This window comes from Ursus arctos, unplaced genomic scaffold, assembly GCF_023065955.2.
Source record: "Ursus arctos isolate Adak ecotype North America unplaced genomic scaffold, UrsArc2.0 scaffold_1, whole genome shotgun sequence".
NCBI lineage: Eukaryota > Metazoa > Chordata > Mammalia > Carnivora > Ursidae > Ursus > Ursus arctos.
In genome coordinates this window covers 42306141-42324781 of record NW_026622763.1, presented here as the reverse complement: position 1 = coordinate 42324781, position 18641 = coordinate 42306141, and the positions used below count along the sequence as shown (strand labels likewise).

The window sequence follows — 18641 nt, the reverse complement described above, 5'->3', positions numbered from 1 at the left end:
CTGATTTAAGATTACCAGTACTAAATTCAGTATTCCTCATTACAGGCTATGTCTTGAACTTACATATGCTCAAAAGGGAAAACTCACTTTCCTCAAGATCAGCACACCTGCTCTTGAGCCATACTTGTGTGCAGCAGGGATTCTCAGACTTTAAAGTGCATATGAACCATGCCAGAATTCTTGATTCTTGATTCAGGTCCTGAAGTGGGGGGTCTGGATTCTGTATATATAATGAGCTCCCAGAAGAGCCAGGTGCTCGTGGTCCAGGCAGATCGCACTGTATAGTGAGGTTGGAGCTTCCAATGGCCCCATGTTAGTCAAAGAGGAAAGCAGGGACATCTCTATACTAGAGGCAAGCAGGAGCTTTGGTTCTTGTGCTGCTTTAACGCTGGATAGTAGATGGGTAAAGATGCTCACTTAAGCACATACACACCTTATTGAGCTTGTGATTAAGTAAGTCGTTTCAATGCCTAACTGGACCTGAGCCATCAGGCCGCTGCTAAAATAGCTGGACATTCCAGGACAAAATGTTCATTGAGACTCAGGGCATCCTAATTTTGATCCATTCCAAATCTCGAAAGAAAATGCAGGTTTTTGCCAGGAGGGATCCTGGTAAGGTTTTGAAATTGGGAGTTTTTCCAACATGGACCAAGTAGTAGAAAGTGGTACTGGTTGTGGGGAATCCACGGCAATGAGGTGATCAAATAAGAGCAAAAGGCAGGCATTGGGTAAGCCTTCTCAGGAGATGTTTTCAGGAGACTAAAATGAAAAACCAAGCATTTCAAATGGAATGTTGAGAACAGCCTCTGGATTATTGAGGCCTTCTTCTAAGGGCATACTGTATGAAAAAAATATTGACTAGCTCTAATGAGTGTCCATGAAATAAATCATAGAACCCTATTTATGTAAGGGGAAAAACCATGTATCCAAAAAAGTCTGCACAAGATTAAATTAGGCAAAAGGAAAACTTCTGCTAACTTCCACTTATATTTTAATTGTAAATGGTTAGCTGTTGTAATCTCAACAATTAAATTAATACATATTACATGTCCTACATAAAACATACTATGACTATATATGAGAAAAAGCCACAAGATAAGCAAACGCTCGGAATACCTCTTATTCCACCAAAAAAGAGACTGTGAAACACAGTGGGAATTTAAGCCATTTCTACTTTTAGTTTCTGGTAACTGTTCATTAGGCAACCAATAAGAGCCTAGAATTGTTCAAATAGGACAGTAATTTGGTCCACCACATTCCCATCACCTCTAGTAGGGGTTAAGCCTAAATTCCAAGTCCCCAAGTAAAACCCTCTTTTAATGAAGCCTTAGAAACAAACATTTTTACCATATTTTCACAAAGGGTACAGACAAGAATTAAATCTGTCTCCGTATGTTTTCCCATACTCCTTGGTGTACCCAGAATGGTGCTATGCCATGAGTATTAATGGGGGCAGTTATTTATGTATATTGGGTTAGAAACATGTTGAGGGATAAGATCATCTATAAAACCTGCCATTAGTCAAATTTTTGTCTTTATCAGAAAACGGAGTACTTTTAATTTGGGAAAGGTGAGAGAAAACAATAACAAAATTATTTCTTATGTGCTTATGATATTAAACTCACATATGGGGACTTTTCTCAATTTGCTTTGAAGAGATTATATACCTTCTATGGCTGTCTTAACAAAAAGTCTAGTGGAGTTTGCAGCAGGCAACTCCCAGATAATCTCAACGTTGGTAGAATGTACTCCTTAAAAAAATAATAATGCCTAAATTAACATTGTCCCCTTTTTCTTCTTAAATGTATTCCTCTGAAATCCTGGAAAGTATATGTTAAGATATTGACTATACAATGTTAATTTGTGACAGATACTTTTAATAAAATATGTCAACATTTTTTTTCTGGGTTACGCACTAATGGGGTAGCAACTCCTTAATGGCAATCATTCTACATTTGTGAAGTTTTGTTATCACGTCGATGTTTTATGTGTTATAAGATCTTAAATTGCAAAGAGAAACATAGCTTTGTGTGAGATTTCGAGAGCACTGTCAAATGTTATTCTGTCAATTCCACCCAGTGCCAAAAAACCTCAGGAGACATAGATTGTAAATGTATTTTATTTTGTAAGCAACAATCAAAATATATTTGTGTTACTGATTTCTTCAAATATTAAATGGGATCTTAACAAAATTTGTCCACTTTGATGTATTCTTATACAACTTTGGAATCTGCAAAGACCCTGACTAAAGAAACAGAAGTAATTGCACAACTGAGACTGAAGGTGTTACAGTGCTGCAAATGATGCCAGATGTCTTACATTTAACCAAACACACCTTCAGAGGTCCCTTGATTTTGAGCATTAGGAACAATAGAGGAATATACGCTGAAAAGTATCACCAATAGCTTTTTGCATTGTTTTATTTAAATACGACAGTATCCAACATAGCTGCTAAACACTGGACAATATTTGAAGTCATAAGTACATCCACATGTTCCTCCAAATGACGTTTGGGGTCCTAAATAAAAAAATAAGGAAAGAAAAAAAAGGAACCACATTATTACTTAGTTTAAGTAGTTCATGAAACTGGTAAAGAAAGCCAAACCTAAATTTATATATATTTTATAATTTAATTTTCCTAATATGTTGTTATATTCTAGGATTACTAAATGTATTAAACAATTAAGTACCTGATAAAATAATAGTTTGCACAATGAAAAACTGCTTTACACAATCAGTGCCATGACTCTGTATCAGAAATTACAAAGAGTAACAAGGAATTCTATATAGCCGCCGCATCTGATTTTTTAAAAACAAAGTATAAGCATTTGTAAGTGTGCAGAAGCCCCAGTATGGGTGCACATTTTCTGCCATTCATATTTATTGACTGTCTGAGTGGGTTCTTTACTCACAGATGTACCAATAGGTAAGAGTTCAATGTGAATTCTCTCTCATCATTTCCTCTGTAATTTTAATTTAGATTTAATTCCTGTATAATTTTAATGTTTAATATTTCAGGAAAAAGTGCTTTAAATGATTCAGGAAATATTCTTGGATCAAAAGCCACTGTTGTTTAAAAATTTAAATACAATGTTAAGATACACATATTTTACATGTATATAATATGTATAAAATAATGGTAAGAATAAATATTTTCTGCAGCTATTTTGAAAAAATAAAGTATCACAGAAAGTACCTAGATACAATCTTTTAACTGAAACCTGATCAAATCTACATTGGAAACATCGGAGTTAAAAATGAGGCTTAAAATAACACTGTAATAAATGAAGTTAAATTAAAATGCTTAATTGATATTTATGTTTAAGGCTGAGCTGAATGAAGTATTTCAGCTAAATGTGAAAGCTTTAAAATATATATATTGCACACAATAAAAACCTCTCAATTAAAGCATTTTTTTTGTATGGGTATTGCTAAAATACCCAAGACTCCTAACTTTAAACAAATGCTCATCACTGGAATTATTTCTTGGCTGTTCTTTTCTAAATTACAATTTTAATATATGCTTGAGTTCCTTAAACAACACAGAAATATTACATGCTACAAATAATTTCAAGTAATTAGACCACATATTAAATTTTCCTTATTTCAGAAATCAGCCTTAGGACATTTTAGGTGAAAGTGTCTGAGAAAGACTGGCAGGAGAAAAAGATAGTGATCTGATTCCATTACAGACAGTTTTGCTTTTGCCACGCAATAGGCTAAACCAGTGAAGTGCTAGATTAAAAAAAATGATTCTGGTGATTATTCAACTTTGCCCATGACATATTTTTCAGCCTTATTTTAATTTAGACCTTTTAGTTGTTGCTAACTGTGAAAATAAAATCTACATCATACCCTCAGAGTCATTTATTCAAAAAGCAGTTAGTGGTTCTATAAAGTGCAAGACTCCAAGTTGGTGATCTAATAATATATATTAGACTCCAATAAGTAGTGGGAAAAGACAAGGTAACTAACTAGATCACACAGGATGAGAGAAGAAGATGAACTGTATTTCATTTTGTTTGGGGAGGGTTCTAGCTGTTTTTAAATTATAATATTCAGAATGTAGTGAGATTTAATTTCACTAATTATGACATTTAAGTCAGACCTTTGCCCCTACTGCTCTATTGGAGTAACTGGTTTTGTAGTGAATTGGTAACACACTTCCCTCAGTTATCTACATTACTTCTTGTGGCAGCTGGGTGATTCTTAGAGATTTCCCATCCAAGAATGGTCCTGGCCCAAACCTACATAGCTTGTGAGATGTGATGGGATCAGAGCATATGGTAGGATGGCTGAAAGCAAAGACAGCTTAGTGTCTTGCATCTGAAATATCAAGATTCTGCCAACATCAGCAATATGATAACCATGTTCCATGAAATGAAAAAAAATGTAATCAACATTCTTTAAAAAACAGTCTAATTAATCTGTAGATTCTTTTAATTGGTTGGTGTGTTCCCCCAACCCTCAGAAAATAGGAACTAAAATATATATTTCGTCTTGGAAATGTGAAAGAGCAAATACTTAAAACCTTTTCTCCTCACTCACTATAATCCAATGGGGCTCTCAGCCTTCTCAGGAACATTACCTATATACCGAAGCCTACATATTGACAAACTGTATCATTTAAAAAACTGTTACATATGAAATAAACCATTCTATTATCCTCGATGATAATATTATTTCAAGTAAAAATAATACTTGAAAAATTAACTCAGGATGTAAGTTTCCTCATTTATTTCTAGTGAGTTATTTTCACTATAGTATCTCACAGATATATTTGTGACTTCACTATACGTGGCAAAGAGAATCTGACATCAAATAATTCAGTGACCTTTAAAAATTAGCATATTTACATGACAAAAGAAAAATGTAGAGTGAACAAACAAGGGAAAAAAAATCATACACAGGCCCTAAAACAGTTTGAACTCTACAAGAGCGCGTTATCGCGCGACTGCATAACCTACTACGGTGTATACCTCACCTGCTTGCCAACATTCTTTATTGCCAGCTGTTCAGGTGTCATCTTATCTTCTTCTTCTACAGCCTGTGAATGAAACACAAAGGACAGAGTTTCAAATTCTAAATTTACTTTTCCCACTGCAGAATACTCACTGAAGACAATGGTGATCATAATTTTCATTCACAGAACCTTTTATTCAAGTGACTTACTAAACAAAAAAGCAAGTTTGCTAATCTTCAGAATAACCTTCAGTGTAATAATAACTATTACCACCATCATTTATTTTTACTTTTTAAAAAAAATTTATTTATTTAATCTGAGAGCGAGTGAGCGAGAGAGAGCACGAGCAGGGGGAGTGGCAAAGGGAGAGGCAGGCTCCCCACTGAGCAGGGAGCCCAACTCCATGCAGAGCTCCATCCCAGGACCCCAGGATCACGAACCAAGCCAAAGGCAGACACTTAACTGACTGAGCCACCGAGGCACCCCACCACCATCATTTTGAAAACAGACTTAAGAAATACATAAAAGACACTGAATATGTCAAACTTGACCTCCACATGGTAGTGTTCACCATCTGGACATTACAGCATTCTTGAGGGATGGCTAAAGTGGAGGAGACAAGTACCTGAGGCAGTTGCTTATGGCATCATGGTGCTAACTAGTCCTAGTCTATCTTCTTTTCCTTGTCCTACTTTCATTACACCTCTGCCCCAACTTCCCATTTCTTTGTCTCCTTTTTCTTGTCAACTGAACACATGCACACCCAGGATCTATTTAACTATCGGCAGCTCTTAGGATCAAAGGAGCTGCTGCCTTTTGATCCACTTAACAAATCATATAGTTTTCTCCCTTCATAACTCTACATATTTAAATCTCTAAAAGTAGTACATGTATTCAGAAAAAACATCTCACTTTTCCACGACTGATCTTTAGTAATCATGAAGAAACAGAGTAATTTGAAGTTTTCAACAGGAAAAGCTTACTAGAATTAAAAGCCAAATCAAGTAAAAATTAAATCAACCAAAACAATATACACAAACCATTTTCTATTATTTTCAGTTAGTTACAAACTCATGTGTATGACCATAAATTTTCTAGCAAGTAATAACGAAATAATTACAGCATGTAGATTAGCTACCATCACTGTCCCTCTCTCAATAATGGCACCACCATAAAAACTCTTTACTGAGAAGGAACCTCCTTAAGAGTTGGGGGATGTTTCTGTGTGAAGCCAGGACTCTGTATCAGGTGAGCTCCTGGTCTATGATTTATTCATAGCGTCTGATAAATGGCAAACAAAGAAAACTGAAGGATCGTCAACCTTAAGAAATAATACCATAGCACTTACCACAAATATGATTACAAAAGGGGTGAGATGGTGGGGGTGGAAAGCAGGAAACCAAAATCCCAGTGAGGGTTAGATTTGGATACTCTAAACTTAATAATCTCGCAGCTGCCAAATTTCTTCATGTGTGAACAATGAACATGTAGGAAATGCAATCATCAGACATTTCCCATAAACTGGGAAGTTTGGCTGCATTTCACACCTTCTTAATAGTTTTGTAAACAGAGAACTTGAAAATGAGCAAAGATGGCAAGTGTCTAATTTTATAAATGGACAAACTATCTAGAGAATTTTCCCCAGTAGAACCTGCCTAAAGAGAAAAGATGGTGAGTAAGTACTGTATCTACTGATTATTAGGGGATACTTATTTACAACACATCATTAAGAAAATACATCTCATAAAACTGGAAGAAGAAAAACTAAAACCTAATAACACTCCAAATCTAGAATTCCCTAGATAGAGAATATGTTCATTTTCAGAGTCAGATGTCACTCCTATTATGCTCAGCTAGTTAAAAAAGTATTACCTAAGCAGGAAATTGCTTCTCCCACTATCTCCATGTTTTACATATATAGAAACATGAGCAACACATAAAAAGTTTGTTTTTCTCAATTACTTTTACAAATCATGAAACTACACCTTACCAACTTGAAAACATTATTGGATGAATGGAACAATTCACATAAGTTTGTACTCTGCATTCATTCAGTGTTAGTTGCTCTATGCACATGTCAAAAACAGTACAGTACTGGAAGGAGGTACGAGTTTTGGAATTTGGCTCAAAATACCAGTCAATGTACAAATAGTTATTACAAAGTATTTTGGAGTACTGCAAATATCAAAGATGGCAGGTATGCAAAGATGAAAGTCAAAAAGCATTTAAAGCACTGATCTTATTTAAAAGGTTAAACAGAATGTGAAAAGCTCCAACTTTATCTTTTACATCATTTAACCACTTTACCAATTAGTTTTTCCATTTCCAATAATTAAAAGAGAGAGTTCACAAACTCTTTGAGAAGTGCAGATGGTAAAAAGTACTCCCAGCCATAGATGCCATCTGGAAAATGAGGAGCAGCTGTAGATTTAGGCATATACTAAGGTTGCAAACCCCCATGACAAAGAATAAGCACATCTTTTTCATTCTAAGACCAGATCAGACCAGATCATCACATCAAACCCATAAATATTTTCTCCACTTACCTAAGTCACCTATATCTCATCTACCATCTGGGCAAGACCAGTTTGTCTTCATTCATAGTTCTAATCTGGCTAGTCACCAGGAAAAATTAAGAAATGGTAGCAGCAGAAACAAATGAAATTCAGGCACAGGCAGTGTCCTCACTAGGGGAACTTCTGTGTTTATGGCAACTTCTGTGATTTGGCATCAAATTTTGCTTTTGCATTCATGCTCTTCGGTTTACTCAACCAACAAAAAAGCACTGAAAATGTTTGTGGCTATTCACACTAGAAACGTTTTTAACAGTTTATCAACAAAGACCCCCAGATGGCTATCCCATCATGCACGGTCTGCAGAGTTCTAAGAAATTCCTAGAATTTGGTCTGTTATGTTATCATAATCCCCTCAGATGTACCCCCATCTTAAAGAGGCTTTTATGAACCCATTAACTTCATTCTCTTTTTTCTGATAATGGTCAAATTTCTTAAATGGAAAACCTGTATCTTAGATTCTACCATTTAATTTACCCTTTAATAAATATGGACTGGATTCTTTGCACTTCATTAACACTCTTTTAAGGATCTCCACCAGGTAAATTCCAACGAACTCAGTTTTCTTGAACTTTCTAAACACCTTTAAGAGCTTCTCCAATACCTGTTTTCCCTTCTAGTCTTTTAACCTCTCTGCTTTTATGACACCGTGTCTCTTATTTTACTTCATACTTCTCTAGTCCTTGGGCTTCTTCTTTTCCCTTTGAAATGTTAACCTTCTTCACTCTACAACATGCCATACTCCCATTTAAGCACATGCTTTCTAAAATCACATACATGGCAATTTTTTCTCACCATTGAACAAGCTCTGAGTAACTGCTAGTGAATTTTAAAATAATGTATTTTACTTCTTTCTTGATTTTATGTGAGGTCAATGTATTGACTGTGTAACTGAAAATCACATTACTGGATTAAGGCAGTAGAGAATGAGTTTAAAGAAGTGGCTTTTATAAAACATACTTGGGAAAGCAAAATCAACAAAGATGAAACAATTAGAAATCTAAGACAGGATAAGAGGCGTGAGTTTGGAGAGCATAAAATTGGTTTTCCTACCACTATCAGTAATTAAATATTACCATATATATGCTTTTACAAATATTAATTTACCGAATCCTTAAAACATCCCAGTGAAGTAGTTAATCTACATTTTACATATGAAGAAATTAGGCACCACCTCCTTTGAGAAACTATATGCTAATCCGAGCAATGCTCTATTATAAAAAACATACTTCTAACTCTCCTTTTGGAATAGCTTATAACACTCCAGTACATTCTATACATGTCCTCAACAGAATTTTCATCTTACATATTCAATAAGCACTCATTCTGAATAAGATAGTTCTTGCTCTTCAAGGAGCTCCCATTTGGGCTTTACTTGCCTATAAATCTCAAGTTGCAATGCAGTATGAAATATACAAAAATGGAGTGTGCATGGAGAACAACAGGGACACACAGAGCCATACAGCCAATAAGCAATGCAATTGTGACTTCAACAGTACTATCTATCTCCAAAGACCTTGAAGCGACATTCATGACAATTCAGGAAATGATTAGTTTTTAATGACACATCCTGAATAATAACAAAGCCAAGTTCATGATTTAATAAGTGGCTGTTGAACAGCATAAATTCTTTCTAAAAATATTACAGGGAATCCAATTTTGAAGTGTAATTACACAAAATAGAGATATACAATAAAGATCATGTGTGTATGTGTGTGCATACATAATAGAAATTGTAGTTCAGCTTGTTGAAAAAATTCCTATGGCAGAATCTATTTGATGCCTACCCAACATATATTTTCCCCTTCGTTTGTAATATAACCCTGATTTTAGTAAAGACAGTGATGGTCCCAGGTAAAAGACCAGGTAAAAGACAAAGCAAGGTGTGTCCACTTGAGTTCTGCTAATGAAATATAATCAGAAGTGCTGCTGGGTAGGACTTAAGAAAAGGATTGTGACAGGGAACTGATTTAGCTGGGAAGTCACCCCCCTTTGCCCTTCCTTTTTTACCTGTTGCTGGTAACTCCGATGGGATGGCTAAAGCTCTAGCAATCACCATGAATCAGGAGGATATCTACAGGTTGGAAGCCAATACAAGGGAAGTGGAGCAAAAGACAGAAGGAATCTGGGTTTGGGGCCCCTGCATGGCTCGGTTGGTTGAACATCCCAACTCTTGGTTTCGCTCAGGTCATGATCTCAGGGTTGTGAGACTGAGCCCTAAGTCAGGCTCCACGATGAGTGGGGAGTCTGCTTGAGATTCTCTCTCCCTCTGCCCCACCACCCCCGCAAACACACACTCTCTCTCTCTCAAATAAATAAGTAAATCTTAACACCCCCCCGCCCCGACACAGAAGGAATCTGGGTTCATGATGACTTCAAAGTTTCCTACTGGCCTTGAGTTGCCAGAAACCTGCATTTCTTTTTTTTGAGACCTACATTTCTTTCTTTTTTTTTTTTTTTAAAGATTTTATTTATTTATTTGACAGAGATAGAGACAGCCAGCGAGAGAGGGAACACAAGCAGGGGGAGTGGGAGAGGAAGAGCAGGCTCACAGCGGAGGAGCCTGATGTGGGGCTCGATCCCATAACGCCGGGATCACGCCCTGAGCCGAAGGCAGACGCTTAACCACTGTGCCACCCAGGCACCCCTGAGACCTACATTTCTATCTTGTTGAAGCCATTGCCACTTTGAGCTAACACAATCTTAGATATAAGTAACATTTGGTTAATGCAAAAACTGAAAATAAGGCAGGATTTACATAAAGTATATCATTTCCCTGCTTTCCACCTTTGAAGTGACAGCGTTAACAACATAATATGTTGAGATAAATGGGAGATAGGTACTTTTTTTTTTTTAAGCTTTTTATTCATTTGTTTGAGAGAGAGAGCACAGGTGGAGGGCAGAGGCAGAGGGAGAAGCAGACTCCCCACTGAGCAGGGAGCCTAATGCAGTGCTCAATCCCAGGACCCCAGGATCATGACCTGAGCAGAAGGCAGACACAAGGCAGATGCTTAACTGACTGAGCCACCCAGGTGCCCCAAGACAGGTATCTTTGAAAAGAAAAGGGAAGGTAACATAGTAGAAACTTTTCATATTGTTCTGTAATTTAATTTTTTAGATAATAGCAGGTTGTAAATACTTCTCTAAGTCAGTACTTACAGAATTTTATTCTTCATAATAAACCCTTAAAAGAGAACACATTAGTTTTAAGAGTTATATGCATTTAAAATTGAAAGATGGCCTCCAAAAATGTTATGTGACTTTACTAACCCACTAGTGATGCATTTTCCCAAATTGTTTTTTATATTTGAAAAGAAAAAAATTCTATTTATAATTTTAATTTTTCTCTTTGACCACTTAATAAGGTTGAACTTTTCATGTTTATATGCCATTTGTCTTCAGTGAGTTTTCTAGCTCTTTTGTCTAAATGATTGTTTTTTAAAACTATTTTATAGGGATTCTTTGGATATTATATGCATTTTTTGGATACTAGCCCTTTCTGTATTACCAGTACAAATATTTTCTCCCAGTCTGACTCCTAACAAGCATTCAATAAATGTTAGTTATTTTTATTGCAGATAAACTTTACTGTCAAGTTATCAAAACTTTAAAACCTCATTGATATTCTTACTGGCATTAAAGTAATCTTTGGGAAGCTTGACAGCAGCTTTACAATACTGAATCTTCCTATTTGGAAACAAGGGAATCTATCTGAAAATGTTTTTAGTATTATTCAAATATGTCATATACATTTATTTCTTATGGTAATTATTTCTAAGTATTTTGTAATTTTGGATGCTATGAACTGATCTGCTGCCTATTATATTTTTCAACTGGTTTCAGCCTCTGTAACTGCTTGGTTACCATCTACGTAATTCTCTATTGTAAGAGTTTTAACAATTTGCTAGTTTAGTCTCTTAGATTTCTGTTTGATTGCAAACATATCCTATCATACTTAAATAATGATAATCTGGCCTGGTTTTCCCACTATTTACATATTATTTTGTTTTTCTTATCTTATTACACTAGCAAAAAACCATTTTCCTACTTAAAATAGCTACTGTAGTAAGCCAAATGTAGTCATATAATTATGTTTTATATGTAAAAAATATATATATTCATATATAAAAAATATACATGAATTTTCTAAGTTTTTTTTAAATTTAATTATTAGAGAGAGAGAGAGTGCGCACACAAGCAGGGGGAGCAGCAGAGGAAGAGGGAGAAGCAGGGAGCCCGATGTGGGGCTCAATCCCAGGACCCCGAGATCATGACTTGAGCCAAAGGCAGACACTTAACCAACTGAACCACCCAGGCACTCCATAACTGAATTTTCTTTCAGGTTACAGAACAAGTACTATTTCTACCTGAAAGGTAAACTGTCAGATCTCAGATTTATAGGGGCTACGCATTTGAAAACAAGGCAAATTTTTATGTCTCTGTTATTCTTAAAATACTCTTCTACAATTCATTTTTCACTTGCACATTCACTTACAAATAACCAATCAAATATTATCAATATTTTATATTTTGATGCATCTTAGCATGAATAAATTAGGAGATCTGGAATAAGAGAATGTAGGTGTTGTAGTTCAGTAATCAGAGAAATCAATGACTAGTAATCAAGCAGAATCTTTGTGTGGAATTCGGACTTGAAATAGAAAAGTTGGGACAAAGGAATTTAATTATTTTCTAATCTTTCTTCACTTTAGGAGCTAACTGGCACCTAACGGTAATTACCTTAGTTTAAGACACCAACCAATTAAAAAGAATACTATGAAGAATTGGTAGCATGGGCCTTTCTTTTTATATTTTAAGTGTTACTAAAAACTCCACCACATTCTCTTTCAATCACAGAGGGAATTACATTCTCAAATTTGGACTCCTTCATATCACAGCTTACACATTGTTTTCATTTTATAACCAAACCTTACAAGTTTTTGAGTACTACAGAGATTTTTTAAAACTGTAAAATAGGAAAAACTTCTGTGGATGGGCAGCAGTAACCATAAATAGGTTATTTCCTGGCAGTGGTACCAATATGAATTTACTTAAACTTGCAATGTTACAGAGAAATGAAAACCATTCCTACAGTCTGCTGAATAATATTACTTAAGTCACTAATGTATAAAAGGTTAATAGCTATTTTAAGTATGACAAACTACTTCTTTCTCTTTAATATCACAACATGAAAACATATACTAGAAAGAAAAAAATTTTTTTTTCGCTGTATCTAGAATCAATGGAGATTTCCAGCTGGAACACTATATATAAATCAGGGCATGATCTCAAAGTCAGACCGAATTCTGCTGGAATTTAGTTTGTATGGGCCCATCAACTTTTTCTCAAAGCTAAACTCTCTCCAAAGACGTCTTGCTATACGTGGCAAATTTTATATACTGTCTCTTGGCTAATATTTATTTTGGTAAGATGTGGTTAATGTAAAAAGAGAAATATTACTTTTTGGTGCAACAACCAGTATCAATTTTAATTGTCTCCAAAATTTTAAGCTCTAGCTCTTACCATTAAATTTTAGTCCTATATTTCCACTGCTTGTTTAAAATAGAACTCTATCTCCTTTCTCAATCCTTCTACTTCTAAATTGGAAAATTTTAATAGTACTAACATACTTCAAGTCACCTAGGCAGGAAACCCTGAATTCATCCTTGACTCCCCCTTCTTCTTTCACTTCATCCATCCAACGGGTGCCATGTTTTATTTGTCTACTGATGTCTCTGTTCCCAATGTCACTGCAGTAAAGCTGATACTTAGTACCTTTTGTTTAGATAATAGCAAGCTCCTCCTAAACAGAGCGTCCATTCCAAATCTCCTCTTACAGCACACTCCTTTTATACTCTTGTCAAATTACATTTTTAGAGTCAGGTTCTGGGTATATCATGCTCCTGGTCAAAAATAACTCTATCCTGATATTCCAAGCTCTGTTACTTGACTTCTAAAAAAACTACCCTCCCCTATTCACCCTCATATATTATACACTCGAGCCAAACTCGACACTCCTAAAGGTGTCTTTGCCTTTTCTCTTAGCCTTTGCCCATAATGTTTATTTTGCCTAGTGTAACATTTCTCTGTATGTCCAATCTTATTCAAGCTTTAAGGTCTAGTTCAAATACTGTTATTCTCTAAGACAGCATCCTGGGTCTCCCACAACTGAAAGCAAAAGGCTCTGAATCTCTACGGGACTTCACTATGGACTTCTCTAGGGCAGTTCTAACTTCTAACTTGTATACAAATGAGTTTACAAATCTCTGAAAATCTTGATCAAATGTAGATTCTCATTCAGTAGGCCTGAGAGTCTGCATTTCTAACAAGATCCTAGGTGATACTGATAGCTGGTCTGTGGACAAACTGAATACTAAGGTGTTAAGAAACACACCAATTTTGGCCTACTATTCTGATCATTGGTGAATTTTTTTTACTGCCTCTGTTTTCCTATAAATGAAGGAAGGATCCCTATTTTCCACTGCAACTTGTACAGGAGATATTCAATAAATACTGTAGACAAAACACTGTATAATTTGTATGTTTTACAAATTGCAGGTTTTCAATACATTAATGGGTTGCAAGCTATATGTATATGTATATAATATGTATATATATATAATTGAAACAATAAAATTGAGTAAAATAACAAAAAACGATATATCACATGTAATAAGGGTAAATATTATTTTGCAAAACTTTTGTTGGAACTTTATATACACACATATATATTTGCATATTCTGGGTCAAAATGTAAAAACTACTCTATGTGGGTTTTTGGTCAAGAAAGCAGGAAAATACATGTTAGGCTGAATCTGTCCCACCTCTCCACCAAATATGTTGAAATCCTAACTCTGGTTAGAGATTGGAGTTGTCACAAGCTAAAGAAAGCCTTGGACTAAAGGATCTGGAAAAGGAAAGGAAATATCTTTCCCTGGAGGCTGCCAATACCTTGATTTTAGACTTTTAGCCTCCATAATCATGAGGGAATATATTTGTTTTAAAATACTCAGTTTATTGTAGTTTGTTAAGGCAGCCCTTGGAAACTAATACAACACAGAAGATACTTTTTTTTTTTAAAGATTTTATTTTATTTATTTGACAGAGAGAGACAGGCAGCGAGAGAGGGAACACAAGCAGGGGGAGTGGGAGAGGAAGAAGCAGGCTTCCAGCAGAGGAGCCTGATGTGGGGCTTGATCCCAGAACGCTGGGATCACGCCCTGAGCCAAAGGCAGACGCTTAACGACTGAGCCACCCAGGCGCCCCAAGAAGATACATTTTAAGTCATAGTTCAAGTATTTTTTTAATTTCAGGATTGTAAAATAATATAAATTTATGAACGAAAATATTATGGCCACATGTATTTTAGCACACAATAAATATTTTCAGGGGATTCCAAAAAATATAACTTTTTAAACATCTTCATATCACCAATCACAATATATCATTATGTCGTTTCTCTGTTTACTTTGTTTCCCCTACCAGAAAATAAGCACTGTGAGGACAAGTCTTGCTTCTTACAATATCCCCAGTGCCTGGCACACAGCAGGTTTTCAACAGACACTTATTAGATGAAAAAAAGAAAAGTTCATAAACTAAACTATGTGCAGAAGTACTAAATGCTGTTGTTATTATCCTACATCTCCTTGTTTCCCCTTTCCTTCCAAGAAAAAGCCCTCTGGATAATCGAGAAATCTCAAATGTAAAACTATTTTATATGGTCTAAAATAGGGTTGGCAAACTATAGCCCATGGGCCAAGATCTAGCCAGCTGCCTGTTTTATTAAATAAAGTTGTACTGGCGTGCCTGGGTGGCTCAGTCAGTTAAACGACTGCCTTTGGCTCAGGTCATGATCCCTGGATCCTGGGATCAAACCCCACATTGGGCTCCCTGCTCAGTGGAGAGACTGCTTCTCCCTCTCCCTCTGCCGGCTTCCCCTGCTTGTGCTCTCTTGTTCTCTGTCAGATAAATAAATAAAATGTTTAAAAAATTAAAAAAAATAAAATAAAATAAAGCTGTACTGAAACACGGCCTCACTCACTCCTTTATGTATTGTCTGTGGCTACGTTTATACTACGACAGCAGAGTTGAGTAGCTGCCAACAGACTGGATGGCCTGCAAAGTCCCAAATATTCACTGTCTGATCTAGAAAACAGGCCACTCTATTTTTAACTATGTATATATTTATACCATGTTTGCCATCTAATCATACATATTTCAAAGATTATAAGAAAGAAATAATCGTTAGAAGTAACTTTCACCTTATTATAATTCTTGGCTAATTCCAACATCTCTTTTACCACTGATTCATTGTGTTTACAGTGTTCACTGTAGTCCTGAAGTGTCAAACCTTCCATCCAACTCTTCTTATGCAAATTTAGCAACATCTAAAAAATATAAAGAAAAAGTAATTATTTTCCTATACCGAGGGTATTTCCTTCACTTGAATTGAGAAACAATTTCACAAAAAAACTTCGGAATTAATGAATGAATTTAAAACTTAATTTTATTAACTTAAACTTGAATAAAAATTCTCCTAAATTTATATTAATATAACCTCAGGAGTATTCCAATGCCACGGCCTTTGTACTTGCTGTCCTTCTGCCTCAAAGGCTATTTTCCTTATCTTTGCATGGCTTACATTTCTCATTTCCTTAGAGATCGACGCCTCACCTCACTACACTATATAAAAAAGTCACCTCACACACTCTTAAACATCTGTCTTCCCTTATCTTGCCTTATTATTGATCTGCTGATTTCAAGATCACCAAGATCTAGATTCTAGAACAATATCTAATCTAATCATAGCAGACATTCAATAAACATTTGCTGAATGCATAAACGAATGAATGAATCAGTAAAACTACTAACATTACACACAAGGTCTCTAATAGTTCATATAGCCCAACTTTCAAAGGCCACGGTAAGCAAGTAAATGTCCCATTCACTGAATGACTTCATGTAAATCTTTCTGAGCCTCAGTTTATATATCTATGAGCTAAGGTCTCATAACTCTCTAAGTTTCTTTTTAATTCTAATATTCCATTCATAATTTTTAAAATGGAAACTTCCTATCAGAATGAAAAGTCATGAAACTGGCCAGGAAACCACAGATTTGTCCAGTCTACAATCAAAGCAGCAAACTAGGATCAGACCCTATTAGTGATCATGAACTAAACACCTTAGTTCCTTGCTTCTCAAGCTAGACTCCTCGTTCTGAGTACATATTCTTCAAACTTCCTAAGTTTTCAAGGTTAGAGTCCTAAGACAGTTTTTCTTAGTCTTATTACTCTATAAATGTTCTTTAGTTGAACTTACAATTAACTTTTTAAAATGACTGATAAAATCTTTGTGGGAAAAAAAAATGGTGGTTGTTCTTTTACCATTAGGACCAGTCTATCTTGTGAGATCCATGAGCCATGATCTGGAGATATACCTCAAGTGTTGGGTTTAGTTTAGAAAACTATTCTACTTGCTTAGAGTTTTGCAGTTATATGTGGTACAAAGATTTTTGTTTTTTTTTTTAATGCTGGAGAATAAGCTGCATGTCAAAAATCACCTATGAGACTTTGCAAGACACAAAGCTCCAAATTCCTCCATTCCCATTCAAGGGCCCATGGAGGTAAGAGCAGTGTGCAAAAAAACTGAGAAAATTCTGCACAAGTAACTCCAATTTCTTTGACTGCTTCTCATCTTCTCCACTGAAAAGTGTTCTAGAAAATACAACTTCAGAAAATTTTGGTGCAGCTGCAACTATATATGTTACAAAGCTACCTATAGTTAAGTGTTGAGAACTGGATTTTTCCTACCACTTCAAAAGCAAAGTTCCCACAGAGCATGAGGATATCCCTACCGTGCCTAAACAGGGATTCCACTGTGACCCTTGAGTATGTTTGAAGGTAAACATACAGGTTGGTGGGATAAGAGTAAAGGCAGGGCTTCTAGTACTATAAAAGCTCCTAAACTGAGCGACTAGGAGCATAAACATAACATTAATTAACTTATGTAGGTATTTATGTGTGTCATCTTTTATGCCAAGAATAGTGGTAAGTTCTGAGGCATCAAAAAAGGGGAAAAGTCGATGTAATTAGCTGGATATTTCCAAACAGTTGGGTGTCAGATATCAGACTGATAAAATATTTACATATGTGAATAAATCTTTCAGTTTGTACCTGACTGGTGCTCTTTTTCATAGTCTGTACCTATTCTATAAAAATTAAAAATTAAGTGTTGAAAATATCCTTCAAGCTATCAACTAAATCTAGCACATAAAAACTTTGGAACATAGGCAAACAGCTGCAAGAAAGATGTATGGCTCCGTGTCTTCTGTTGGGCCAGAGAAGAACTGGCCCCTGCAGCCCCTCACTCATCGTCATGCTCAAGCACACAGGACCTTTGGGTGAGTTTACTGGTAGCTTTGACCTTTGAAAACAGTGGTTTATAAAACTTAACAAAACAGAATTCTTCTTTTAATTAAAATCTTAAACAGCACATCTTCCCCCACAATATATAAATGACATTAAAAATGGAGGTCATTTGGTAGTAAGAAGAGGCAATATGGACAGCCCAACTTATCCCACTTCCCATTCACCTCATGCACTAGAATTACCTTCTAAGGTACCTTTGTGAGGAATAGTTTCGATCAGTTAAGTAAGGTCTTATTTACTCCTGATTACTTACCATGTTTGGACTTGAGAGTCACATAGAGCCAAAATTTATGGCTACCAATAGTACTCGGGGTTCTTAAAAATTATTTTAAGTCTTTCTCAGGGAGATATACAAGAAGCTAATTTGGAAGATGACTAATTGTAATAGTAAAAAAAAAAAAATAGAAAAGCAGTTCAGACTGTAATTTCAATAAGTAATAGGAAGACTTATATATTTGGTATTATTTGAAATAATCCTAAAATAGTAGAAACAAAAGAACGCTAACCCACCAAGATGTTAGGTCCTTTTTACGGTAACCAAATTTAAAAAATTGCCTCGTATAAAAAAGGGTAAGAATCTAGCTTTAAATATCTGAAAACCCTACTGCATTTCCCTTTTGACTCACCTTTCATTTACCCTATGTGAATAGAGTATTTTTTTAAGTACTACACAGTTAT

General features: G+C 35.4%; 1 protein-coding gene across 2 annotated transcripts in view; it reads right to left on the bottom strand.

Annotated features, from left to right (window-relative positions):
- Nucleotides 1-2101: 2101 nt before the first annotated feature.
- The window catches only part of PSMD14 (proteasome 26S subunit, non-ATPase 14), a 99734-nt gene continuing 83194 nt past the window's right edge, over nucleotides 2102-18641 (bottom strand). For both annotated transcript variants that reach the window (XM_026492682.4, XM_044381528.3), the window contains exons 10-12: nucleotides 15798-15923; nucleotides 4985-5047; nucleotides 2102-2518 (exon numbers count right to left, since the gene is read on the bottom strand). In XM_026492682.4, the coding sequence (XP_026348467.1) occupies nucleotides 2420-2518; nucleotides 4985-5047; nucleotides 15798-15923 (288 nt within the window). In that variant the 3' untranslated portion in view covers nucleotides 2102-2419. The remainder of the gene's footprint in view (nucleotides 2519-4984; nucleotides 5048-15797; nucleotides 15924-18641) is intronic.